Genomic DNA, 27,141 nt, shown 5'->3' on the forward strand with positions numbered 1-27,141 from the left:
TAACAAAAATGTAGATTTGAGTTGATAAAGCCGAAAAAGCCTGAAATTTCGGACTGGGCCGAAAGAGCTTGGGGCCGAAAGAGCCTGCTACCTATATTTCGATATCCCTGTAGTATTTAGTTTGGGTGAAGTACTAAAAAATCAGCATTGCGAAAAAGTTCTAATTCTTTCTTTTCCATAGGATTCGAACCCCAGCGGAACCCTATCACATTTCAGCCAGCAGAAAGATGTTATAAATTATATTACCCCAAACATTCAGTATGAATTGATACGGGTGTTAGGGCCTACTAGAGAGATTTAACTGATTAAAGAAAACAAAAAAGAACGAAAAGATTTGACAACAAAAAATCTACAAAAGTAAGTAAATTAAGAAACACTTTGCATATAGTTGTTTGATATGTTACCTTGGAAGAATTTAGTTTAACTTCAAGCTATCGATATAACGCATGCATTTTGTTTTATCTTCATGCAATTTATATGTTTACTGATTGTAATTATCTATTCGGATAAACATTTCGGATATTCGTATTCGAACGATAACTATGAAACATGTATTTAGAGATTTGAATTGATTTTAAAATTCAACAGTCAATGTCCTCTGGACTGATATCTTGAAGAGTCAAATTGAAAAATGCTGGGGTCAATTTTGAGGTGCAAAATATGTGAATTAGTCTTATTTATATGACGCGCAAAGAATTTAGAGATACTTTTTATAGCAATAACCACGCACCTGCTATGCAAATTATTGCGCAATCGGTGTTCAGGCAAAAAGTTGACCGAAAAATGTGGGGTGTTTTTAATGCTTCACTACGAGCATAAAAGAAGTAATCCAAATGAAAAATTTGCATATGTGGGAGGGGATATGTCCAAATAAGCGGTATCTGACCTTGCCATGACCGGAAAAGAAAAAATCATTGCTCAAAAGTGAAAGTAAAAAATTCGATGGCAAATATTTTGCAGAAAGAAGGCAGATTTACTTGAAATTTAGCTTTTAATAAATTAATTATTGTGTTTTTTAATAAATCCTAACCATTTGAATCAGGTATATGCGCGTGAAATAATATATATTTATTTATTTCCAACACCACTATACCTGTTCAGTAGAGTTACTCCCCTTTCCGCGGAATTATTACATTGTTGTTACTGTGAATTCGGGAGCGATCTTTTGAGCGGTTTTACGGATATCGGTACGATAAACACAGTATTTGTTTGGCAGGAAGAGAAATCGTCTCATCTGGAATCGATGCAGGTATGAATTTACTTAAATCACCTAAATTATTGTGTTAAATATGTCAAAGAAAATCTGTTCCAGATCGTACCCGCGCCATGTCGTACCGGACTTGTCTTCATTTGTAACAAATGTAAAATGTAACTTCTGTGATTGATCATAATCATAAACTTAAAAGCTAAGTTACGTTATTAGTTTTAAGTTGATTATACATTTAGGGAGCATTATATTTCACACACCATCTCATTATTAGTTTTGTTTACGTATTAAAACTGCTATAATTAATTTCAGTTCTTATTTCATTTACATGATTAATATACAAAAAATAAATGGATATTATTATATATAAAGGTTAGGTTCTAGAATTAACCTTTGCAAAATTGAGAATGCAATGCTAAGACTCGGTTATTATGTGTCGCAGGGTTTGTGCATACCGGTATTGAAATTTTATTTTATTTATTTTATATTTTATAGAGAACATGACTGACAAAGATCTATTTGACAGTGATTATGATGGAAGTTCACAAATACATGAGCACAGTTACATTGTGGTAAGTAACATTTTAAGCAGTTGCATGTTGAAGACATTGAATTTGATGGTTAACAATTATATCCTGAATTTAAACTTAATTATTTAATAATACAGAATATACATAGGCCCCTACTGTAAGAAATAATATTATTGTCGGAAATGTAATTTGTAAGTATGATGACAAAAATATGTTTATGTCTATTCATTTGCATAGATATCGGACTCTGAGGAGACACAACCACCTTCACCTTTTGGTTTACAGGAATATTCCAGTGAAAGACCAGTTGTTCAACAGCCTTTTTTTACAAACAGTATGTGTGACTGCATCTTATTATTAATTTTAATATTACTTTAAAATTAAATTGTAAGTTACTTCATTTGGCAAAGGAATTCCAGTTATTTTATCATATGGTGCTACATTAAAAGATGAAATTTTAATTGCCCTTACAATTGGCTAATTTTGATCTCAGCATGATTTTTATAGCAAACTTTGAAAAAAAAACATTGAATCAGTAAAAGCTTGTAGAAAACATTTTCGGTTAAATGTTCTGTTCTTTCAGTTTGTCAGTATCACTTAATTAATATTTGCATGCAGTGCACTATTATATTTCAGCATCTTTGGAGTTCCTTTCATGAAGAAAACAAGCTCTTAATTAATGTATCGACAATTATTTACTAAATTCAAGAAGTTGTTTAAAGATATTGAGCTGTTACATGCATTCGCATATTATGAGTTCGAAACTTCTTACAGTAATTATTATAATATTTTTTTAATTATTTTATTATATGTTTACTTTTTTTTGAATAGGTGTGTGTTAAACTATTCTAACAAATAGTGTTTCTGTTTCATCTTACAAAAGTATGTAAGATTTAATATAGCAATGCATTGTCGATCTTTCAGAATTCCTGGTGCTGCCATTCCTAATCAACCGACATATCATAATTCTGGATAAGAATTCAGATTACTGGCTGCATATTCAACCGTAAGTGTTTTTCCTGTTCAATTTAACTGCCAGTTCATAAATACAATTTTTTTTAAGAGAAATAATATTACTTTGAAAATTTTCTTAAATACCAGGTTGTATCACATTTGTATTGGGTGGGTGGGGCAGTTGTAAATGTTTTGGATAATGTTGTTTTTTTTAATACTAACCAAATAAGTTTTTATTTTTTCAACATTTATTCTTGTTTTGTTGTACATAATTTCAACTGTGATATTGAATCACATGCAAATTTGCAATTTAGAAAAATCAACTTTTTATCGTCTATTTCAGGAATTTTTGGGTCCTGCGTTGGTGGGGGGTAACGTGTTTCAGACCAGAATCCTGCCGGACCATCCAATTGCAAGGACATCTAACATAGCTGAAATGTATCTGTAATGAATTATTAAAAGTTTGGATAAAAAATGTGTTCTTAAATCATTATTTTAAACAAATTATACACCCAGGTTGACTATTTTGAAAAAAATGAAAAATGACAATTTTTACACAAGGGATTTTTCAATGTTTCCGCATTCACTAACATTACTTTAGACAATGTAAGATAGACAAACCATACATATTTGGAAATGGTTTACTAATATCTATCAGAAAATGTATAATTTTACTGGGTTTATGTCAATTTTCAAAATCAGTGGTTATTGCTACTTTTTATATGGGCTAAATTCTTTTGAACGTCTTATCGGTGAAGGATCAATTATGTGTTGGACACCAGAAAGTTTAACCCTTTCCCACACAGAGGCCAAGTGAACATGGCTATGTTCAAACAGAATGAAACCAGAACAGTCTGCGACAGGGATCATATTTTCCCGCAACATCAATCGGTCTGGATATAAATGGGGGGTGGGAAAGTATCCGAAAATTTATGTCCAATGGTAAAAATATATATCATTGATTTTGCCATTCTTGAAGGTGGTATAATCGATGTACAAGTAAAATTTCCTTATGCATTTATTTGTAAACAGAACATACGAGTTTTCTCAACTGGTTTTATAATTTGCGATTTCATTGTTGTTTCGCATGCTGTTTTATCAGACTTTTTTCATCGTTGTCTATATTATTAATCTGTATATCGATGTTTTAAATCGTTGTCGACTCGATAATAGCTTACAAACATGCACTGAACCAAACAAATGTTTGTACGTAGGTTGGCTTCTGACAATAACAAAACCAAATAATTAAGAAATAATTCGTGCACGTTATAGTTTGTTGTCAAATAATCGACGGCCGATAGTTGAGATGCGTAGGGATTAAATCAAGAGTGCAAAGCATTTGAAACCACGCATCTAATTTTCCGTTCGTGGGTTATTCAACAACAAACTATAAAGTACACGAATTATTTCGATTCTAACACGGTTTTACTAAAGATTTATACAATGTATATTATTTTTCTTGTGTACTATTTTATGTGAAGTTCCGCCTATAAAAATAGCTTTCGGCTGTTCTGTCGATCAGATCCGCGTCTTTCATTCATAATTAAATTACAGGATTATTACGCTGGTGGAAAATGTATCGGCATGTTTTGTTTGATTCGTGGTCTGACGTACAATAAACCGGTTCTGACCGGTTTAGAGACTGCAGCGAATGGTTTATCACACCTAATCGAGATAAGAATGTCATTAGGGTGTGTTAGCATGTACACTGTGTAATCGATTTCATGACATGGGAATTTTAGCAAACAGAATCGGACCGACTGTTTGGGATTTTCATTCGGTCTTTCATGAACCCAATCGGTCTAGGACCGACAAAACCGAAAAAAATATGATCCCTGGCCTGCGAGTAACACACAGTATGTTAAGGTTTTATGCTGTTTGCTGCTCATCAGTAACTAAGAGTTGGAAATTAAGCTGTTAAAACTTGAATCGAGTAAGAAAGGTCTTAAGTTATATTTAACTTTCTAAGGGACTGCAAATTTGTCAAAATACGTATCTTAGTGGTAAAGAGTTAAACTTTCATCAATTTGCGTAAAATTGCAAAATAACAATACCAACTCATTATCCCCACGCTTTTTGAAAAAAAGGTGGGGATATTGTGGTTATCTCCGCCGTCCGTCCTTCCGTCTGTCTGTCTGTCTGTCCGTCCGTCCTGGCCACTATCTCCTCCTACACTAAAAGCACTAGAACCTTGAAACTTACACACATGGTAGCTATGAGCATATGTGCGACCCTGCACTATTTGGAATTTTGATCTGACCCCTGGGTCAAAAGTTATAGCGGTTGGGGTGGGGCCGCGTCAGAAATTATCACTCATTTTTTTAGGTTATTTTACATTTACTTCTTTATTTCTACACCGATTCACTTCAAATTGATACTGGACCTCTCTTATGACAATACGGTCAATCTCAACCATGCATGGCCCCATTCCCAACCCTGGGGCGCCCCGCCCACATAGGCCACACCCACCAAAAATTTCCATTTACTATAATTTTTTCATTTCTACACGGATTCACTTCAAATTGATACTGAACTTTTGTTATGACATTAGGGTCAATCTCAACTATGCATGGCCCCAATCCCAACCCTGGGGCGCCCGCCCACATAGGCCACACCCACCAAAAAATTCCATTTACTATAATTTTTTCATTTCTACACGGATTCACTTCAAATTGATACTGAACTTCTCTTATGACATTAGGGTCAATCTCAACTATGCATGGCCCCATAACCAACCCTGGGGCCCCGCCCACATAGACCACACCCACCCAAAATTGCCTTTACTATAATTTCTTCATTTCTACACCGATTCACTTCAAATTGATATTGAACTTCTCTTATGACAATACAGTCAATCTCAACTATGCATGGCCCCATTACCAACCCTGGGGCGCCCCGCCCACATAGACCACACCCACCCAAAATTGCCTTTTACTATAATTTCTTCATTTCTACACCGATTCACTTCAAATTGATACTGAACCTCTCTTATGACAATACGGTCAATCTCAACTATGCATGGCCCCATTACCAACCCTGGGGCCCCGCCCACATAGACCACACCCACCCAAAATTGCCTTTTACTATAATTTCTTCTTTTCTACACCGATTCACTTCAAATTGATACTGAACTTCTCTTATGACAATACGGTCAATCTCAACTATGCATGGCACAATTACCAACCCTGGGGCGCCCTGCCCACATATGTCACACCCACCCAAAATTGCCTTTTACTATAACTTCTTCATTTCTACACCAATTCACTTCTAATTGATGATGAACTTCTCTTATGACAATACGGTCAATCTCAGCTATGCATGGCCCCATTACCAACCCTGGGGCACACCTAGGTCAAACATTCGGCGTGGGGATACGCGTCGGCCTCTGCCGCGCCATTTCTAGTTCAGTTTTAGTTCAGAAGTCCATTTGTACCTCAAACATCGTCAAATTGAAGTTAGAAACTAGAAAGGCATAAATATTTAAGTTAAACTTCTGCTTAAATCGCAACAATATCACTGACCTCTTGCCATATTATAAACAGATTTAAATATCAACCAATCAGTAGAAAGGTATAACGGTGTAACGTGTAAGCGTAATTTGATTTAACATGAGCTTTTAACACAGACTTTTACCTAACTAGATCTAGTATGCTCATCTTTGTCAATTTAATAAGCATATGTTCACTCACTCTCCTAAGTTTCAGCAACTTTTTATGCATGTCTTTTTCGCACCTCTGTCTGTGTTGTTTTATGTACTTAGATTCTACGTTACATAAGACGGTATACTGTACGATCTGTATCAATATTAATTATGTACAGTCAGGGTTTTTTTTGGGTTGTGGGGGAAGGGGCCTTTAGCCCTTATGTGGGGGAAATTTTACGCGGGATTTTCCACTTTGGGGAAAAATTGTGCGCGTGGGAATTTTCGCGGCGTTCCCCTTTAAGGGGGGATTTGTTTACTTACTCTCTCATTATTACGATACATTTGTACATGTTTGCAATATATTCATTGCTTTTTTCATAATTTATTACGTTTTGCAAGATTAAATTGAAATAGAATTGAGATATTATAATCATGAGACACATCTTTCTATTAAAAAAAAAAAAAAAAAAAAGAATTTTTTTTTAGGTGGAATTTTTGGTTCTGAAAGGGGAAAAAACCAGCCTAGTTTGGTGGGGGAAGGCGCCGATATTCGGCGTCTGTTATATAAGGTAAAAAACGCCTGACAGTATAAAAATAAAAGATTGTCTCTTTAGAAAAAAAAACAATGCTTATTTAATCCAGAAAAGTATAATAACATCGGTTTACTATGTAACGCTTTGCACCACAACAGACGAACGCAAACTGTGTTTTACGCTGTTTATTCTTCCACATTTAAACCAGATGCTTTACATCGAGGCCGTGTTGTCGATTTATATCTACTCGAGAGATATTGAAAATTTGAATAGTGGTTGGATTTAAATTGCTCAGGTGTGCAAAATTCAAATTGTCATTACATAATTTTTACAGAACATTATCGAGAAATGAGGTACATTTACAGTTTTCAACAATAACTTGCTAGACGGTACCCGCTAATTGGAGCCATTTCAAAGAGATGTTGTAAACTTTCATGACCATCTTGTGTTCATAAACATAACTATGCAAAAAGAGTCATTAAGAACTGCGTCTTACAGTATTCTGTTTGTTTTCAATTAATATGCGTTAATTGGTCTCTCTGATATAAACAATTGTTGTTCTCGCAGTTTTATTAAAGTTTTGGCAATTGATAATACAGGTCGAAAACAAACTGACATGTTTATGTCAATTAATGTGTGATATTTGTGTGCACAAAGCAATTAGTCATAGGTGTTTTCGCATTTTGGATTTTTTTATATTATGAACCATACTTCAAAGGTACTGTCCTACAGGCAAATGCATGTGCTACTAATTTGCCAATAAACCAGTTTCACATTGACAATACTACCGCTGTTGCTATTTTTAGATATCACGTGACGCTTCGAATTTCAGAACGAGGCTGAACATGTATAAATCTTTGGCGGAGTATATCGCTGATTATAAACAGTTGACAGAGCTCCAGATAAGGTTTTGTGAAATTCTTAAATTACTACCAGATTTTCAAAAAGAATTTTTAACTCTGAAATTTTATTCGTTATACGTTACTACTAAGTTTTGGAAAATAATTCTTATTTTTTTCTAAATGACCTAAATTAAATAATAATGGTTATAACTTATTTTCATGCAAAAAAATCAAAATAAACATACTAGCCACTTTATTTATACGAGTTCAGCAGTGTCTTTTCAGTATTATACAATTTTATTTTTCCAAAAATTTTCATATGCCCAAACTGTGCTTAGATTGCATGCCTTAGATGAATTTTTACATATTTCACATTTAAAACGAGTCTCCCCTTCAATCTTTTCAACGATTAGCCACGGGACTTGTCCCTTCCACTCGTTCAATGTTTTTTTATGTTTAAGTTTGGACCCATCGTGTCGCGTTTTTGTTTAGCTTTTCCGACTGTGTCGGCAACTGAACATACAACATTGTATAAGATCTTTTCTATAATGTCTTTCTAAACATTTAACTTCTGCTCACTTTGCGTACAATTTGTTAAAAGCGTGTTTTTGGACGCTTTGCAGTTTTTTAGGACGCTCTCTGGGCGCCGCCATTGTTTTTTGACAGATAGACTGTATACGCCGCTTTTATTGGAAAAAATGCGCTTTGTTAAACAAACCCTATAACCATTCTATATAAGCACCGCAAAGATCTTAAATACGCGAAAAGAACTCAATAAAAATCGAAACGAACCGATGTAAAAATAATATTCGTAACTTGATTTTGTAATTCTTAATGGTACAACAAGATTTTAAAATAAATACGTAACGGACTTGAAAATAATTCGTAATTACGAAAATACGACCCTTATCTGGAGCTCTAGTTGATTTTGATTAATTACATTCGGGATTTTCATAAGAACTGACACTGGTTACAATTACTGCAAACACATGCATACATGGATGTGTTGTTTAGTCAATAAATTGATGAGGTGTTATAAAATAAACATTCTCACACCTACGTCATCTTTGCAAGCCATAGTATATAGCAACACTAGTGTATACGTGTATATACATTTTATTTAATCTTGATTCAAATTCAAGATACCCATTGTCATCAGAGCAAATGTGATCTGAAGAATAAACATTGATAATTGCACAAAACAAATACATACAAAAGATGTATAATACAAAACGTTATTTTATAACTTAAATTCTCAAAGGTATGTTTGTTGGTCTGTAATATTTTTCACGAATGATCGAACGTGTAAAATGTGTGTTGACTCAATCATAAGAAAAAGCAATAAGAAATACAAAGCACATGAACTTTTCACATGTCATGTCATTTTTCGATTAACTTTAATTAATGTTCTTTTACAGTGAAAGACAATATTGAAGAATTCTTTTAAACAGGTGTAAAAACGAACGTGGAGAAAACTGAACTGTCTACGCATGCACCTTGATTTCTCTTTAAGTGTGATTATGAGGGATAAATATATGTCACTTCATGTAAAAAATCTCTCTTGTGTGTGTGTGTCTTTAATTTTCGGAAACACTCTTTAACCAGCAAGTGACTACCAAGTGTCACCCCTCTTTCCCCAGCACGATTCTTTCGCAACTGCGTATTACATGCATTACAAACATTACAAACAAATCTGACGCTTTTTTTTCAAAACCAGAAATGGACAATTTTAAGTGCTGACGAAATAGTCATTTTTTTTAAAAGGACGAAATTTCAGGCTGACGAAAATAAATGGTTTCACAGTAGTCAACTGTTTCATGTTCTTTGTATCAATACCATCCGGGTATCTGTACTATAAGTATACCAGTCTACAAACAAGGTGCGCGCTTCCGCATATTTGTATTCGGACGTTCAAAAAATTGACCTACGGTTTAGCGTTCATGGCGTCGAACGCATTTAGCAATATAACTCGTTTTTTTTTCACTATTTCTTTACTTGCAAAAACTACTAGTGGCTTTTAACTTACCTTGCAATCTTTTTTTACTCACATTTTGCGAGTGTGCTAGTGTTAATTTCGAGCCCTGTGTATATGCGTGGATTACGCTGGATTTAAATGCCTTATGCCTACGGTAATTCAGTCTTATTTGTTTCAAATATGGGACATGATTGTTCGTTACGATCTTGAATTTGTCCATCGGTCAAAGGACGAAAAAGACGAAAATTAATGTCTGACGAATAATAATGGCTTCACAGTACTTTTATTATTTTGAACTCCACCTTCCCAGAATAGTTTAGTTCCTTTGGGTCTCAGGTGAGCGCCTTAGGGCCCATGGCCCTCTTGTTTCAAAATGTGTTTATTTTATGCTTTATCTTTTGATCATAGTTTGTGTTTTATAGATTGTTAACTCTAAACAAACGTTTATTTTGTTAATGTAAGGTATTAATCTGCCAGAATGTCTTAAAAAGCTTGCTTCAAATTTTGGTTGGTCCTTTTGACGTGTTTTTGTTTAAGGAGAATTTGTCTCACATAAAATAAAAATAAAAACAACCATACTGACAAGCTGGTTATCTGAGAATCTTGTTTTTGTAGTCCTATTGACATTCTTAACAATTGCCATTTTCAGATTTCGACCAATGGAAGACTACAAGTACTTGTTCAAGGTTGTGCTGATTGGAGAAGCTGGTGTTGGAAAAACATGCCTGGTTCGCAGATTCACTCAGGTCTGATTTGATGGGATTGTACCAACAATGGTCCTAAATATAAACTGAACTTGTAGTCATTTTAGTAGTAATATATAAATATATATAAATATGCATACAAAGTAATAGTGGAATGATACTCTTATTCTGAGCTATTTTTAGCTCACCTGTCATGAAGTGACATGGTGAGCTTATGTGACCGTGTGATGTCCGGCATCCATTGTGCTTGCGTGTGTGTGTGCGTGTGTTTGTCAACAATTTGTTTGTGTAGACAGTAGAGGTAACAGTTTTCATCCAATCTTTATGAAATTTGGTCAGAATGTTTATCTAAATTAAATCTGAGTTGGGATTGTATTTGGGTCATCTGGGGTCAAAAACTAGGTCACTTGGTCAAATAATAGAAAAATCTTGTGTAGACAATAGAGGTCACAGTTTTCAACCAATCTTTATGAAATTTGGTCAGAATGTTTATCTTGATGAAATCTGAGTTGGGATTGTATTTGGGTCATCTGGGGTCAAAAACTAGGTCACTAGGTCAAATCATAGAGAAACCTTGTGTAGACAATAGAGGTCACAGTTTTCATCCAATCTTTATGAAATTTGGTCAGAATGTTTATCTTGATAAAATCTGGGTTGGGATTGTATTTGGGACATCTGGGGTCAAAAACTAGGTCACTAGGTCAAATAATAGAAAAGACAACAGAGGTCACAGTTTTCATCCAATCATTATGAAATTTAGTCAGAATGTTTATCTTGATTAAATCTGGATTAAGATTGTATTTGGGTCATCTGGGGTCAGAAACTAGGTCAATAGGTCAGATCATAAAAAAACCTTGTGCATACAATTGAGGTCACAGTTTTCATCAGATCTTAAAGAAATATGGTCAGAATGTTTGTCTTGTTAAAATCTGGGTTGGGATTGAATTTGGGTCATCTAGGTTCAAAAACTAGGTCACTAGGTCAAAGTTAAAGAAAAACTTTTGTAGACAGTAGAGGTCACAGTTTTTATCCAAACTTATTAAAATTTGGCCAGAATGTTAATGTTGATGAAATCTGGGTTGGGATTGTATTTGGGTCATCTGGGTTCAAAAACTAGGTCACCAGGTCAAATCATAGAAAAACCTTGTGTAGACAATAGAGGTCATAGTTTTCATCTGATCTTAATGAAATATGGTCAGAATGTTTATCCTGATAATATCTGATTTTGGAGCATTTGTGGGCCATCTCGGGTCAAAAATTAGGTCACCGGGCCAATTCTAGTAAAACCTTGCGTAGATGAAAGAGGTCACAGTCTCACCACGTCTTAATGAAATTTTGTCAGAATGTATTAATTAATGAAATCTGGCTTGGGATTGTATATGGGTATGATAGAATTTAAGTTGATGTAGCAAGGTTAGTCAGGTGAGCGATTCAGGGCCATCATAGCCCTCTTGTTATTCATGATTGAGTATTATCTCTAAAATAATCAAATCGAAAAAGCAATTTTAATCAGAATGCCCAATACTTAAGTCTAGCTACATAGTCAAGTATTATCATTTGAAGTCATACTTTGCTGAAATGCTTACACATTATTTTAGTCCCCTACTTATGGTTTGCGCTCTGTGTGTCTGTCAGTTTGTCACACTTTTCTGGATCCTGCAATAACTTTAAAAGGTCTTCATATTTTTTCATGAAACTTGAAACATGGACAGATAGAAATATGGAGATTATGCACGTCATTTCATTTTGTTCCTACGTCAAAAATTCTGGTTGCTATGGCAACAAATAGACTAGAAATATTGCGTAAAATGGTGGATCTTGCGATAACTGTAAAAGTTCTTCATATTTTTTCATGAAACTTGAAACATGGATAAATGGCAATATGGAGCTTATGCACGTCATTTCTTTTTGTTCTTGAATTATGGTTGCTATGGCAACAAAAAAACTACAAATATTGCTGAAAATGGTAGATCCTGCGTACATGTTGGAAGGGGACTTTTATCGCTTGGCAATAGTCTTGTTAAGTAATATTGTACTTGAAATCTTTGGGGCCAATTGTTTTCTTAGAAAACTGATTCTATCAAAACAAATCATCTTCAGGACTCATCTTTCAAATCCTAAAATGAACACTGCTTATAGATCTCACAGCTTTATGAAGGAATTGATTGAATTATTATTTATTTTAACCTTAACAATTTACTCATAATTATCATATAAAAAAACATATACAATTATATATTTTTTAGGTAGAGGAAAGTAAGTTAAAGTTGTCTTTGACTATTTTCAGTTTCTACTTTCTAGTTTTCCTTTGTTTAGTGTTCTTCTATCTTCTGTTATTTCAGTTAATTATGAGTAAAATTTGTATTCTTGAATGTAAATTTAGTTGTTCATATGTGTGACTTTCTGATTTGCAGGGTTTATTTCCCCCTGGCCAGGCTGCCACTATAGGCGTGGACTTCATGATAAAAACAGTGGAGATTGACGGAGACAAGGTCAAGGTCAGAGCTTTTTTCAGATCTACATGTATCATAAAGATGAAAATCATCATTTTAAGCTCATCTATTTTTTTTTTTAAATTATGAGCTATTGTCATCACCTTGGCGTCGGCGTCCGGTTAAGTTTTGCATTTAGGTACCCTTTTCTCATAAAGTATCAATGCTATTGCATTCAAACTTGGTACACTTACTTACTATCATGAGGGGACGGGGCAGGCAAAGTTAGATAACTCTGGCTTGCATTTTGACAGAATTATGTGCCCTTTTTATACTTAAAAAATGGAAAATTTTGGTTAAGTTTTGTGTTTAGGTCCATATTTTTCCTTAAGTATTAAAGCTATTGCTTTCATACTTGCAACACTTACTTACTATCATAAGGGGACTGTGCAGGCAAAGTTATGTAACTCTGACTGGCATTTTGACAGAATTATGTGCCCTTTTTATACTTAGAAAATTGAAAATTTGGTTAAGTTTTGTGTTTAGGTCCACTTTTTTCCTACAGTATCAAAGCTATTGCTTTCATACTTGCAACACTTACTAACTTTCGTAACGGGACTGTGCAGGCAAAGTTATGTAACTCTGACTGGCATTTTGACGGAATTATGGGCCCTTTATACTTGAAAATTTGGTTAAGTTTTGTGTTTTGGTCCACTTTACCCCTAAAGTGTCATAGAAATTGCTTTCATACTTGGAACACTCGCAAACTATCATAAGGGGACAGTAAAGGACAAGTTGCCTAACTCTGGTTGTCATTTTTACGGAATTATGGCCCTTTTTTGACTTAGTAACTTTGAATATATGGTTACATTTTGTGTTTTGATCCACTTTACTTCTAAAGTATCAGGGCTTTTAAACTTTAAATACTTTCATGATATCATGAAGGTCAGTGCTTTCCACATGATTTTTGTCAGGCGCCCCGGGGCTGCTAGGGGTGGTACCCCTCCCGACGTTGATTTTTATGCCCTCCTTCGAAGAAGAGGGGATATATTGCTTTGCTCATGTCGGTGGGTCGGTCGGTAGGGTCGGTCGGTCCGTCCACCAGGTGGTTTCCGGATGATAACCACCACCACCACCACCACCACCACCACCACCACCACCACCACCACCACCACCACCACCACCACCACCACCACCACCACCACCACCACCACCACCACCACCACCACCACCACCACCACCACCACCACCACCACCACCACCACCACCACACCACCACCACCACCACCACCACCACCACCACCACCACCACCACCACCACCACCACCACCACCACCACCACCACCACCACCACCACCACCACCACCACCACCACCACCACCACCACCACCACCACCACCACCACCACCACCACCACCACCACCACCACCACCACCACCACCACCACCACCACCACCACCACCACCACCACCACCACCACCACCACCACCACCACCACCACCACCACCACCACCACCACCACCACAAAAAACGTATTCACACAATGGCTGCTACTACAACTTATAGCCCAAATAGGGGGGCATGCATGTTTTACAAACAGCCCTTGTTTTAAAATTTAACGTGTCGATTCACGTTCTGTGGTGCGTTATAACTCAACGAAAAACAGCGTCAAAAGACGTCATTTGGTGCGCTATGACTTTTCAAAAAAATCCCCCAGTCATTAAAAAAAATATTTTTTTTATATTGTTGAATTGTTTTTAAACTTTCCCGCACAGATAGTAAAATCCCGACTCGAACGATTCCCCAAAACATCCGTTTCAACCCAACTCTATTACTGTGTACTTACTACTTTTCAAGTTTCTATTTATTACCCGATAATCCCGTTTATTCCCTTTTTATCAATCACTTTCTGGTAAATATTTGCGATAAATGCTCTCAATTATATCTTTAACACAAACCCTGCCATTTTTAAGTGACTATTTATAGATTTGATGAAATATTGCCTCTGAATAAGCGTCAATCCCCTGACCTGTTGTGTGCTTGTTAAAACGCTCAATACACGCACGCTTTTATATGCAAATGACCCGATGTTGTACATGCTGCATAATTTTTGCGCTCTTTTAAATTGAGAAAAAGATTCGACACAAAATAAATTTGCACTGCTAAGTTGAAGCAAAAATATTTAAACATTGCGGTAACATTTACATTTGGAAGTGTGTTTCGGATTAAAAACGTGTTAACATCGACTTACGGGAATGGGTTTGGATTACAAATTTAATCATTCCCATTTGAGATTTCAACAAATATAAACCGTTGCGTTATAAATTCAATGATAATTTGTTTAAACACTTTACAAGTCTAATAAATGTTTTGACGGAATTATGCATGAAATTCACGTCGTCCACGAGGATCACAGTCGGTTGCCATCATCAGTCTTCTAACTATCGATTATCGGACGAAACATTTACAAGTGTGCGTAATTAATTCAACGAAAATTTGTTAAAGCGCATTACGTGTCGAATAAATGTCAGAAAAACGAGGTGAACCAGTTCTATAAATGGACATGATGAAATATACATGTACTGGAATTAAATCCTTATCACATAATTGTAACCGGGAGTCATTTGCACAACCTACTCGCTATAATGATTAATTGTTTACCACTTGCAATTAATTTCTCGTATTAATTATGAGTCATAGGTAGCACTTGTTTACAGTAAAAAGGTGTGATGATGATGCCGGAAACCGTCTTTAATGTACAGTACTGTACTAATTACCGGTTTTATATTACGTAAATGGTACAACTTCTTGCTAATCAAGCTGCGATAAACTCTTACTTCATGCCCGACGTCAATCAAAAATAATGGTCGATAGTTAACCCCGCCTTCATAAGCATTCGCGTAACCGATTGGACGATCAACTTCACAGTTTGACGACTGGAAAGTTACCAGATACATCCTTGTCAGCATTTTAATGACTGTGTAATGTGGCTAGAATAATAGATACGCGCGTCATGCTATTCTCTTATCAGTGGATTATCCATTACCCCATGTGGTGTTTATGGGTTTTACTTGTGAAAGAAGGTACCGAGTGCTCTTTTAAAACAGGGAATATTGATACACTGATAGAGAAACCTTGATTTTTTTTGGACAATCTCCACTTTCTTTTACTGAAAAATACACTGATCGGAAAATTTCAAGCGCCCCGGAGACTCTAATTTCGAAATTCAAGCGCCCCGGCAAGGGGCGCTTAAATGGCCTGGGGAAAACCCTGATGAGGGTACTGTACCTGGCAAGTTGAATTTTATCTTGACCATTGAATGACCTTGACTCTAAAGGTCAAATTATTAAATTTTGCTAAAATTGCCATAACTTCTTTATTTATGATTAGATTCGATTGATACTTTGACAAATTAACTCTTACCTGACATACCACAATTGACTCCATCCAAACCATCCCCCCCGCCCCCCCCCCCCCCCCCCCCAATTATTATTTTTTTTAAATTAAAGATCATCTAATAAATGACCACCACACCCTCCTCACACTATACCCACCCCCCACCCCAACAAAATAATTTTTAATTTCTATGCCCCCAGTAGGGTGGCATATAGCAATTGAACTGTCTGTCAGTATGTCAGTCTGTCCGTCCGAACAAAAAATTAACATTGGCCATAACTTTTTCACTTTTTAAGAAAGCAACTTGATATTTGGTATGCATGTGTATCTCATGGAGCTGCACATTTTGAGTGGTGAAAGGTCAAGGTCATCCTTCAAGGTCAAATGTCAAATTTATGGTGTCGGTCCGTCCGAAAACTTTAACATTGGCCATAACTTTTTCAATATTGAAGATAGCAACTTGATATTTGGCATGCATGTGTATCTCATGGAACTGAACATTTTGAGTGGTGAAAAGTGAAGGTGAAGGTCATCCTTCAAGGTCAAATGTCAAATATATGGCGTCTGTCTGTCCGAAAACTTTAACATTGGCCATAACTTTTTTAATATTGAAGATAGCAACTTGATATTTAGCATGCATGTGTATCTCATGAAGCTGCACATTTTGAGTGGTGGAAGTTCAAGGTCAAGGTCATCCTTCACGGTCATCTTTCAAGGTAAGAATATTTTTTTTTAATTCAAAGTGGCGTTCTCATGAAGCTGTACATTTTGACTGGTGGAAGTTCAAAGTCATCCTTCAAGGTCAAAGTCATCCTTCAAGGTCAAAGGTAAAAAAACAAATAAAAAAATTTCAAAGCGGTGTTATCATGAAGCTGCACATTTTGAGTGGTGGAAGTTCAAGGTCAAGGTCATTCTTCAAGGTCAAGGTCATCCTTCAAGGTCAAAGGTAAAAAAATTAATTCAAAGCGGCGTTATCATGAAGCTGCACATTTTGAGTGGTGTAGGTTCAAGGTCAAGGTCATCCTTCAAGGTCAAGGTCATCCTTAAAGGTCAAAGGTCAAACAAAATAAAAAAATTCAAAGCAGCGTTATCATGAAGCTGCACATTTTGAGTGGTGGAAGTTCAAGATCAAGGTCATCCTTCAAGGTCAAAAAAAAAATAAATTCAAAGCGGCGTTCTCATAAAAGCTGCACATTTTGAGTGGTGGAAGTTCAATGTCAAGGTCATTCTTCAAGGTCAAGGTCAATTTTCAAGGTCAAAGGTCAAAAAAAAAAAAATCAAAATAATAATTTCAAAGCGGCGTTATCATGAAGCTGCACATTTTGAGTGGTGGAAGTTCAAGGTCAAGGTCATCCTTCAAGGTCAAGGTCATCCTTCAAGTCCAAAGGTAAAAAAATTAATATTTCAAAGCGGCGTTCTCATAAAGCTGCACATTTTGAGTGGTGGAAGTTTAAGGTCAAGGTCATCCTTCAAGGTCAAAGGTAAAAAAAAAAAAAAAATTTTTTTTTTAAAGCAGCACAATAGGGGGCATTGTGTTTCTGACAAACACGTCTCTTGTTTTTTTCAAACATGGTTAAAAAACACAAATATTTGTTTTTATTATTTTATTTTTGAAATATCGTCCAACCATCCCACCCAAGAATCCCCCCACCCCAAAAAAAAGTTCACCAGACCTTTAAGGGAGGCGGAAATCACAAGGTCATGTATTGCGCAAATTGTTCTCGAACTTCTATAGTCAAATGAAATTCTGTTATTATATAGTATCTTATGCGAGACATCATATCATTAGTAAAGTATAGCTTGCTACCTAGCTTACACCCCATTTCCTTACTGTTGTTTATTCCTCATTCAAATTGAGTCATTCTAGCTATAGATTGCACCCCCATTTCCTAACTGTTGTATATTCCTCGTTCTAGCTAAAGCTTACATCCCACATTGCCTAACCATTGTACATTCCTCATTGTGCTATTGCTTGCACCCCAATTGCCCTATGGTTGTATATCCCTCGTTCTAGCTCCAGATCTAGGCTTGCACGCCTGTTGCCTTGTTGCCTTACGGTTGTATATTTCATATTTTATCTATAGCTTGCACCCCTATTGCCTTACTGTTTTATATTCCTTGTTTTAGCTATAGCTAACATCCCACATTGCCTTACCTTTGTATATTTTTCCATCTAGCTATATCTTGCTTCCCATTGCCATCCTGCTGTATATTTCTTGTTCTAGCTCCAGATCTGGGACACTGCTGGACAGGAGAAGTTCCGCTCCATCACTCAGAGCTACTACCGAGCTGCACATGGCCTAGTTCTGGTCTACGATGTTTGCTCTCAGAACACATTCGACGCTCTGCCCCAGTGGATGGTCGACATTGAGTCGTTTGCAAATCAGAAAGTCATGTCCTACCTTGTTGGTATGTCATTGACTTGAAGTGTAACTTTGTAAAGACTGAAGTTCATTCTTGGGTTAAGACATTTTTAGATGTTTTGTGTAATGTTGATCGTAATTAGTTAAATAAATCTTTTGTTAGCTCACCTGAGCACAACATGCTCATGGTGAGCTTTTGTGATCGCCTTTTGTCCGTCGTCCGTTGTGCATTGTGCGGCGTCAACATTTGCCTTGTTAACTCTCTAGAGGGCTCATTTATTGTCCAATCTTCACTAAATTTGGTCAGAAGATTGGTCTCAATGATATCTTGATGATGAGTTCGAAAATGGTTACGTTTGCTTGAAAAACATGGCTGCCAAGGGGCGGGGCATTTTTCCTTATATGGATTTGTATGGCTACAGTAAAATCATGTTAACACTCTAGAGGCTACATTTATTGTCTGATCTTCATGAAACTTGGTCAGAAGATTCATCCCAATAAAATCTTGGACGAATTTAAAAATGATGCTGGTTGGTTGAAAAACATGGCCACCACAGGGGCGGGGCATTTTTCCTTATATGGCTATAGTAAAACCTTGTTAACACTCTAGAGGTCACTTTTATTTTACGATCATCATGAAACTTTGTAAGAAGATTTGTCCTAATGATATCTTTGATGAGTTCGAAAATGGTTTTGGTTGCTTTAAAAACATGGACACCAGGGGGCGGGACATTTTTCCTTATATGGCTATATATGGCTATAGTAAAACCTTGTTAACACTCTAGAGGCCACATTTATTGTCCAATCTTCATGAAATTTGGTCAGAAGATTGGTCTCAATGATATCTTGGATGAGTTTGAAAATAATTATGTTTGCTTGAAAACATGGCTTCCAAGGGGCGGGGCATTTTTCCTTATATGGCTATAGTAAAATCTTGTTAACTCTCTAGAGGCCACATTTACTGTCCGATCTTCATAAAACTTGGTCAGAAGATTAATCCCGATAATATCTTGGACGAGTTCAATAATGATGCCTGTTGGTTTGAAACATTGCTGCCAGGGGGCGGGGCATTTTTCCTTATATGGCTATAGTAAAACCTTGTTAACACTCTAGAGGCCACATTTATTTTCTGATCTTGATGAAACTTTGTCAGAAGATTTGTCCCAATAATATCTTTTTATCTCAGGTGAGCGACTTTGGGCCTTTCAGGCCCTCTTGTTTAATTATATAAAATCCATGTACTTAAGTGTAAAATGTTAGCCTGTTAAACTTTTCACAAATGCAATAATATGTTTTTAGTATATTTTGCATTTGTTCATGTATACAACATTTAAAATCTGGTCACGTTTTTTAGTTGCTTTTGCAATTATTTAATAAAGGTTAGTTAAAGTTCATATGTAATTTCCAAAAAAAGCCCACAATAAATCACTGAAATTATGTGTTTGCATATACATGTATTAGGGATTAACCCAAAGTCTTTGTTGAATAAGAAAACATTTCTGTTTCCTGAAAACAAAGTATATATGGCAAATCCCTGACCTAAATGTTTCTAACACAGTTGTTGTCTGTAAAATCCATATTTGTCTGATTGTAGACACTTATGTAAACCTTGTAAGAAGGCAGCATTTACAACATACAGCATTCCCACAAAAGTAAACCATCAAATGACAAGTGTATGTCACGTTTAACATCCATCTCTTGACCTCAAAGGTTAAGGTCACTCTTAATAGGTCATGGTCAATATTGAGATCAAAAATTCAATGTAAGATCATCTGTATCCTATGTGCAAATGTCTTGTTTTCATTGATAGTTTTGTCCAAATTTGTTTCTTTAAGTATTAATAAAAACAAAATCAAGCCCAACCTTATATTACTGTTTATAGAATAACACAATTTTTGGTTTGGGCTTCAATTTATGTCTGCTGTTTCAGGTAATAAGACTGACCGGGGTGATGCAAGGGAAGTACCAACACACATTGGGAAGCAGTTTGCAGATCGATACGAGATGAAATTCCTCGAAACCTCTGCCAAAGAGGCAGACAACGTGGACAAACTGTTTATAGACATGGCCACCATACTTACTGAGGAAATACGCAGTCGAAGACTGGTACCAGATTCCCAGTCTGCAGACATTTCAAAGGACACAAAATCGATAAGTTCATGTGCTCAGTGTTTTAAACTCTAGATCTGTGATCTTGTAAGCCAAAAGCTATCCAAGTTTTTTGTGTGACATTGAACCAGAATTTCTGTGCATTTTGTGTATGGAAATTATTGTTCTTCTTAGGAAGGGCATAATATTCACTGAAGGTTGAAATAATTTCATTTTGGATTTTTAGCTGGACTATTCTTCCAATAGTCCACGCTAATCTACTCAATCAAATGTCGGCGTCGGCGACTGTGTATTGGTCCAGATAAGGTTAACATTCATCATCTCCATATCAGTATCTTCACACATGTAGCTTACATACAGACCTAGGTTTGAGTTGCATTTTGCCCAGTTAAGTCAAGGTCTATGTTACTTTAGAGAAAAAGGTTTCCTTCAATAGCTTGTCTGGATGGTGGTATATTGCTGTAATTTTATGTGAAGGTACAGGTGTACTTTATATGCAGACCTTTCTTAGCATGTTCAATTTAACTAAAATAATTTGTTAAAAAAAAGAACTTTTCTGGCATTGTCACATTTCTTGTTTTAATTAATTACTGTTAATGTTTTAGTTTACATAAACCATTATACTACCGGTACTACAGATGTTCAGCTTTGTGGTTATCTATTTGGTGACAGAAATATTACATGATACTTACAAAGCAGATGAATAGTTGGGCATGCTGTCTAGGGTAGCTCTTGTTAACAGATTTATTTAGTCATTTAGACTGTACTGGCTTTAAGAAATTCAGGAGTTGCAAATACTTGTATTTATTTATTTTTATTTCAGCATTATTTTAGTCAAGTTTAGTTGTTTGCTATTTGTTGCTGTTTGCCTTTTTTATTTTTTGGCCATCCACAGAGTGAAAGTCCATCAATCAATTTATGCTTCATAACCGTACCATTATTGAGGCAATGTGAATAAAACGTTCCACAAATTATCAATATATGGAGATGGTGTGTTGTTTCCCTTTTTGAAAGTTCATTGTAACATGCATGTACCATTCTCGTATGGTGTTACTTATTAAGAAACACTAAGCTCTGTGCAACACCTATTAACATATCTCACATTTTGAAGTAAAAACGACCTACATTTTAAATATTGAAAAGATACAGCTTTATTGGAATTTCATTATTTATCAGGAAATATTGAAATTTAGTCAAGGTTGCCGTATTCTGAGAGCAGGTATTAGCAACACTTTTTCCTTAGCTCTAAGGTCAATGCAACCCTGAGATGTGAATGTTCATCTATAAGCATAAGGAAGCTTTCTGTGGCCGAACATGTGTCGTTTTGGGGTAATTGTATCTGTGAGCCTGTGACGAATATAGTCAATACTTTAAGGTTGTACATAAACATGTTATATTTAAAAAAATACAAATAATGTCTACTTGCTTATTTATTATTTTGTTCTAGTCATTTTTACCTTTTATTGCTTTATTTGTTTCATGACATAAAATTAACGTGTTATAATCATAGCACTTATTATTTATTTGCTTGCCAAATATTGCCAAAGAACAGTGGCTGTTGTTAATGGTTTTGTTTTGATTATTTTGTTTTAAGTAGTTGGTTAAGGTAAAACATTGTGAAATATTTGTTCATTATGAGTTTGATTGTTTACTGTTATGCATAATGGTTATGTTGATCTCCATAAAAATTATGTATTTGTAATATTCATTGTAATTCTGAATTGCCCTTCCAGTTAATATTAGCAGCACTGTAGGAAACAGAATTCAGGAAGGCATGTGCATAAAGTGCTGTCCCAGATTAGCCTGTTCTGTCTTATTAACCACTGCACAGGCTAACTGGGAAGATACTTGACACATTGGCATTAAGCCTTGTTTTCCCAGAGTGTTGCTCATATAGATAAGAATTGTCTTCTTTATAATATTAACTTTTTCAATGACTTGTATTGGTTCTATGATGCATAGGCATCTTATGCATGTGCCAAATAGTAAGCTTCTAGTGAGAGAAGACTGGTGTGACTGTCTTCCAGTATACCATGATAAGGTATTTCATACCCTGATAATATGAGGCTTGTTCTGAGAAAACTGTGCTTAATGCATGTGCGTAAAGTGTCATCCCAGATTAGCCTGTGCAGTCCACACAGGCTAATCAGGGACGGCACTTTCTGCCTAAACTTGATTTTTGGTAAAGAGGGACTTCCTTGAAACTAAAAATACCATAAAAGCGGAAAGTGTTGTCACTGATTAGCTTGTCCAGACTGCACAGGCTAATCTGGGACGACACTTTAGGCACATGCATTAAGCCCAGTTTTCTCAGAACACGACACATATAATTAAAGTATATTGTTTAAAAAGATTGTCAAACCAATTATTTTAATCTTGCACATATGTGCCAAGATGTTCATTTTGTTGTGTCTTGTTGTATGTACTATTTTATAACAAAATTATGAAGTATCAATTACTAGCCTATTAACAACTATATAGAGCTCTATATGTATATGTTGGAGTTTAACCATGAGGGAGGTACCCCAAGAAGGACTTAACATAGTTTATTTGTCTGTTAACAAAACAAATCTGAAAATGTTGACAATCATGATCAGAAAGATTGTTCTTGGAAATCAAAGAAAATCTATATCTAGGAACATACAACTTTGCTAAGATAAACAAGGATATACGTGTCCCTAAATAAATGTGTTAATATGGTATTTAATGTAAATAGTCACATATATCTGCTGTATCTGAAAGTTTTTATTGTTTTTAAACACATCAAGCCTGTTTTAAGTGTTTATACAGCAGTACAAGCCATGATTTACTATTTGTAAGCCGTACTTATAATAACTTAAACAAAAGAAAATGACAAATAATGCATAAGGTTATTGCGTCTGGTTGTGTTCTTAATTTTATTGATTGGCATTTGATGTTTTGTGATTGTCAGTTTCTTGTCTAATTTTATATGTTTACTACATTTATTTTTGTTATCACTTATAATGACAGTGTTGTGTTCACGATTAAGTTGTATTTTACTTACAGTTTTGTTTTATGTGAAATTATCATAGCTTTTAAACATTTACTGCAATAACTTACATTATTATATTGCCTTTATTTAATCAGCATGGTATACAATTAGTGTTTGCTAGTGTTTACTATAAATGCATGCTCCAACCCTAAAGTTTTACTAGCTGAATCAGCTTTATGGCATTTGTCCAGTCTGGCGAGTTTATTTTTATTTTAAAACTGTCACTGCAATGTTAAGCAGTCTTCTTACATGATTTGTTTTACTATGCATAATATACACATATTGTGTACATGTTGTTAGCAGTTAGCAGTTAGTTTACAGTGTCAACTTGTTTAAATTGATCTAGTCCTTATTTGATAATATTTGCAAAATGTGTTCATTTAACTATTTACATACTTAAATCATGGTTTACAGGATTATTTTATGCACTTCATGTTTCTGTGTAGGCTTATATAATTATTTGTGCCAAAATAAAATGCAGTTTTGAATAATTTGATGTTATTTATATATTTAAATAACCAAATTTTCTGGTTGAAAATATGATTTGTTAACATGAAAATTTCACCGATTGCAATATAGCACATCTTGGTTCAAAAACACAAAATGAAATATTGGACTCCTGGTTTCAAGATAAAAAATTCTAAAATATAGTACATCAGGATGATATTCATTCACATAATGAAATACATCACCTCTCGCTTGAAATTCACAGAATGAAGTATAGCAAATATATGTTAAATAATCACATTTTGAAATAAAGCACATCTCATTTTACTCAGATACAATGTATAGCACATCTCGGTTTCGTATACTTTGAACGTTCTGTGAAACTGTATTTCATGTGTCAATAGTTCAATTGCCCAGAATCTCAACAATATGCCTCCAATTTACATCACAGTTGATACTAATGGATACAAATATCCGCATCTGGGTTGATATACATATCATTAAATATAGCTCATCTCAGTCAAAATTCTGGTACAAGAATGTAGCTTATCTGGGTTCATATTCATTGAATGAAATATAGCACATCTCAGTTGATTTGCACAGACTGGAATGTCTTGTCTCATTTATGTTCACATACTGAAATAAAGCTCCTCTCAACTGATATTCACAGACGGAAAAGAGAATACTCGTTTGATATTAACGGATTCAAATTTAGCATTTTTCGGTTTAAATCCACAGACCAAACAATAGGCCGAAGATGCTAACTTATATTTCAGCAAAAAAAAAGGTGAAATTCGATTTGTATTTATAAAAGGCAGCATTTTCTTAATTTCAAATATTTTGTACTGGGTAGAAAATACCGTAAAATGACACGTCTGAAATGAAAAGTTACTCTGACAGCGTCAAATGAAAGCATAAACGTGGCATGGGCACGATCTTTAATAACGCTTCAATGACGTCACAGTGAAATTTGACGTCGTTTCTTAGAGGCAGTAACGGCGTAGTTTTTCTTAAAACTCTGTGTAGAATACGAATGCATACACAGATTTAATTTTAGTTTTTTTTATAAATTCCACGATTAAATACATAAAGCAGTGGTAAAATTATGGACTCGATGGATTGGGAAGACACTACTAGCGGTATCGACCGTATTAATTGCAGATTGCTTTTTAATTCGGACCAGGTTTTAAACGAACTGCGCCTATCTGGGCAACTTACGGACGGATTAATCAAAGCCGGCGGGCAGAGCTTCCGGATACACCGACCAATAATGTCGGCGTGCAGTCCGTATTTCCGCGCTCTCTTTACCAACGAGCTATTCAAAACCGACCGCTCTCAAGTGTCCGTTCCAGGTATTTCGGCGGAATTGATGAAGGTAATAATCGAGTACGCGTACACAGGGAGAGTGGAGGTCGATGCCGATAATGTTGAAGAGTTACTTGCGGCCGCCGATCAGTTCCACGTGATGGGGATTGTGAAAGCATGCAGCGACTTCCTGACCTCCGAGTTGACGCCGGACAACTGCATAGGAATACACAAATTTGCCAAGGCTTATTTCTGCCATACATTGGAGCGTAATAGCTTTAAGGTGATCATGTACGACTTTTTGACGGTGATGGCAGAGAGTAGCGAATTTCTGAACCTGAGCGCCGACGAGCTAGCTGATATTCTATCGCGAGATGAACTGAACGTGAAAAATGAGGAGCTGGTGTTCGATGCCGTTGTTCGCTGGATTGACTTTGACCCGGAGCGCCGAAAGGAGCACATGGCCTTGCTGCTGCGCTCCATGCGACTCGGACTTCTTACAACCCACTTTTTCGTGGAGAAAGTGAAGCCTCACCCCTATGTGAAGGACTCGGACTCATGCAAGGCTATTGTTATAGACATTTTAAAGCTTCTGTATGATTTAGATACGGAATTCGAAAAATTGATGGATGTCGAAACTAACTTCAATCGGCCTCGGGTGCCGCACGAGGTGCTGTTTGCTGTAGGCGGGTGGAGTGGCGGATCGCCGACCAACTTGGTGGAGACTTACGACACACGGACAGATAAGTGGATCTCCGTAGACTGTTCGAATTCGCGACGCCGGGCGTATCACGGCACCGCATGCATCGGACACCGCATATACCTTGTCGGGGGTTTCGACGGGAACGAAAGCTTGAACAGCGTATGTTGCTTTGATACACGAACCAGAACTTGGTCGGATGTTTCATCAATGAATACCAAGCGATGCTACGTAAGTGTAGCTGTACTGGACGGGCTTATTTACGCGCTAGGGGGGTCCGAAAGTGGCCAAAGATTAAACACTGCCGAACGTTACTCCCCGCGCCTCAATCAGTGGTCTCTGATACAGCCGATGAACCATCAACGTAGCGACGCCAGTGCCGCCGCGCTAAACAACCGGATCTACATATGTGGCGGCTTCAATGGCACTGAATGCCTAAACAACTGTGAGTATTACGACCCTCGCAACAACCAGTGGACCATGATTGCTCCCATGCGGAACCGCAGAAGCGGCGTCGCAGTTGCCGCTTACAGGGGATACTTGTACGCGTTGGGAGGCTTCAACGGAATCTCCCGGATGAACACGTGCGAACGCTACAAACCGGCCACTAACTCGTGGACGCCTGTCGCCGACATGTTAAGTCCGAGAAGCAACTTTGCCACGGCTGTTCTTGATGACATGATATTCGCTATCGGCGGATATAACGGTATAACGACGATCACAAACGTCGAGGGTTATGACGGCTGTGTAGACGAATGGTACGACGCTGCTGAAATGAGCGTCATAAGGAGCGCGCTTGGCGCATGCGTGGTGACCGGCCTTTCAAACATCTGGGACTATATCAGCAAGAAGCGCGAGCTGGAGAGGGGAACCAAACCACGTGGTCAGATCTCTAGAGACTAACAAGAACAAAGCAGCTATATAATATTTACGCATATTGGCAAGAAAAACATCTACAAACTTGTATTTTTACTATAAATTGTGTATC

The 27,141-nt window shown here is 36.3% G+C and overlaps 3 protein-coding genes across 5 annotated transcripts in view; all 3 read left to right on the top strand.

Annotated features, from left to right (window-relative positions):
• The first annotated feature begins 266 nt into the window (after positions 1–266).
• Positions 267–24,192, top strand: LOC127879082 (ras-related protein Rab-30-like). 3 transcript variants are annotated; one of them, XM_052425687.1, is made up of 5 exons: positions 267–357; positions 10,334–10,430; positions 12,803–12,886; positions 18,442–18,625; positions 20,510–24,192. In XM_052425687.1, exons 2-5 carry the CDS (start codon positions 10,344–10,346, stop codon positions 20,761–20,763), a joined length of 609 nt encoding a protein of 202 aa, XP_052281647.1. In that variant the 5' UTR covers positions 267–357; positions 10,334–10,343; the 3' UTR covers positions 20,764–24,192. The 3 variants fall into 3 exon arrangements, with proteins under 3 accessions (XP_052281647.1, XP_052281649.1, XP_052281648.1); XM_052425689.1 differs by lacking the exon at positions 267–357 and adding an exon at positions 7,131–7,162; XM_052425688.1 differs by lacking the exon at positions 267–357 and adding an exon at positions 7,714–7,774.
• Positions 1,158–3,401, top strand: LOC127879083 (uncharacterized). The gene is made up of 5 exons (XM_052425690.1): positions 1,158–1,249; positions 1,703–1,779; positions 1,975–2,071; positions 2,662–2,743; positions 3,035–3,401. Exons 2-5 carry the CDS (start codon positions 1,708–1,710, stop codon positions 3,120–3,122), a joined length of 339 nt encoding a protein of 112 aa, XP_052281650.1. The 5' UTR covers positions 1,158–1,249; positions 1,703–1,707; the 3' UTR covers positions 3,123–3,401.
• A 947-nt stretch (positions 24,193–25,139) lies between the features above and the next one.
• Positions 25,140–27,141, top strand: part of LOC127878903 (kelch-like protein 10) — a 2,023-nt gene continuing 21 nt past the window's right edge. Inside the window, exon 1 of the mRNA XM_052425437.1 lies at positions 25,140–27,141. This exon is cut by the window's right edge and continues 21 nt beyond it. Coding sequence (XP_052281397.1) covers positions 25,254–27,056 — 1,803 coding nt within the window. The 5' untranslated portion in view covers positions 25,140–25,253 and the 3' untranslated portion in view covers positions 27,057–27,141.

The sequence above is a fragment of the Dreissena polymorpha genome, chromosome 4 (genome assembly GCF_020536995.1).
Source record: "Dreissena polymorpha isolate Duluth1 chromosome 4, UMN_Dpol_1.0, whole genome shotgun sequence".
Lineage (NCBI taxonomy): Eukaryota > Metazoa > Mollusca > Bivalvia > Myida > Dreissenidae > Dreissena > Dreissena polymorpha.

Coding starts and splice junctions, on each gene's coding strand:
- LOC127879083 (XM_052425690.1), top strand. CDS start 1,708: ATGACTGACAAAGATCTATTTGACAGTGATTATGATGGAAGTTCACAA. Junction 2,072..2,661: donor ACAGCCTTTTTTTACAAACA/GTATGTGTGACT, acceptor TCGATCTTTCAG/AATTCCTGGTGCTGCCATTC. Junction 2,744..3,034: donor TACTGGCTGCATATTCAACC/GTAAGTGTTTTT, acceptor CGTCTATTTCAG/GAATTTTTGGGTCCTGCGTT.
- LOC127879082 (XM_052425687.1), top strand. CDS start 10,344: ATGGAAGACTACAAGTACTTGTTCAAGGTTGTGCTGATTGGAGAAGCT. Junction 12,887..18,441: donor TTGACGGAGACAAGGTCAAG/GTCAGAGCTTTT, acceptor TTCTTGTTCTAG/CTCCAGATCTGGGACACTGC. Junction 18,626..20,509: donor AGTCATGTCCTACCTTGTTG/GTATGTCATTGA, acceptor CTGCTGTTTCAG/GTAATAAGACTGACCGGGGT.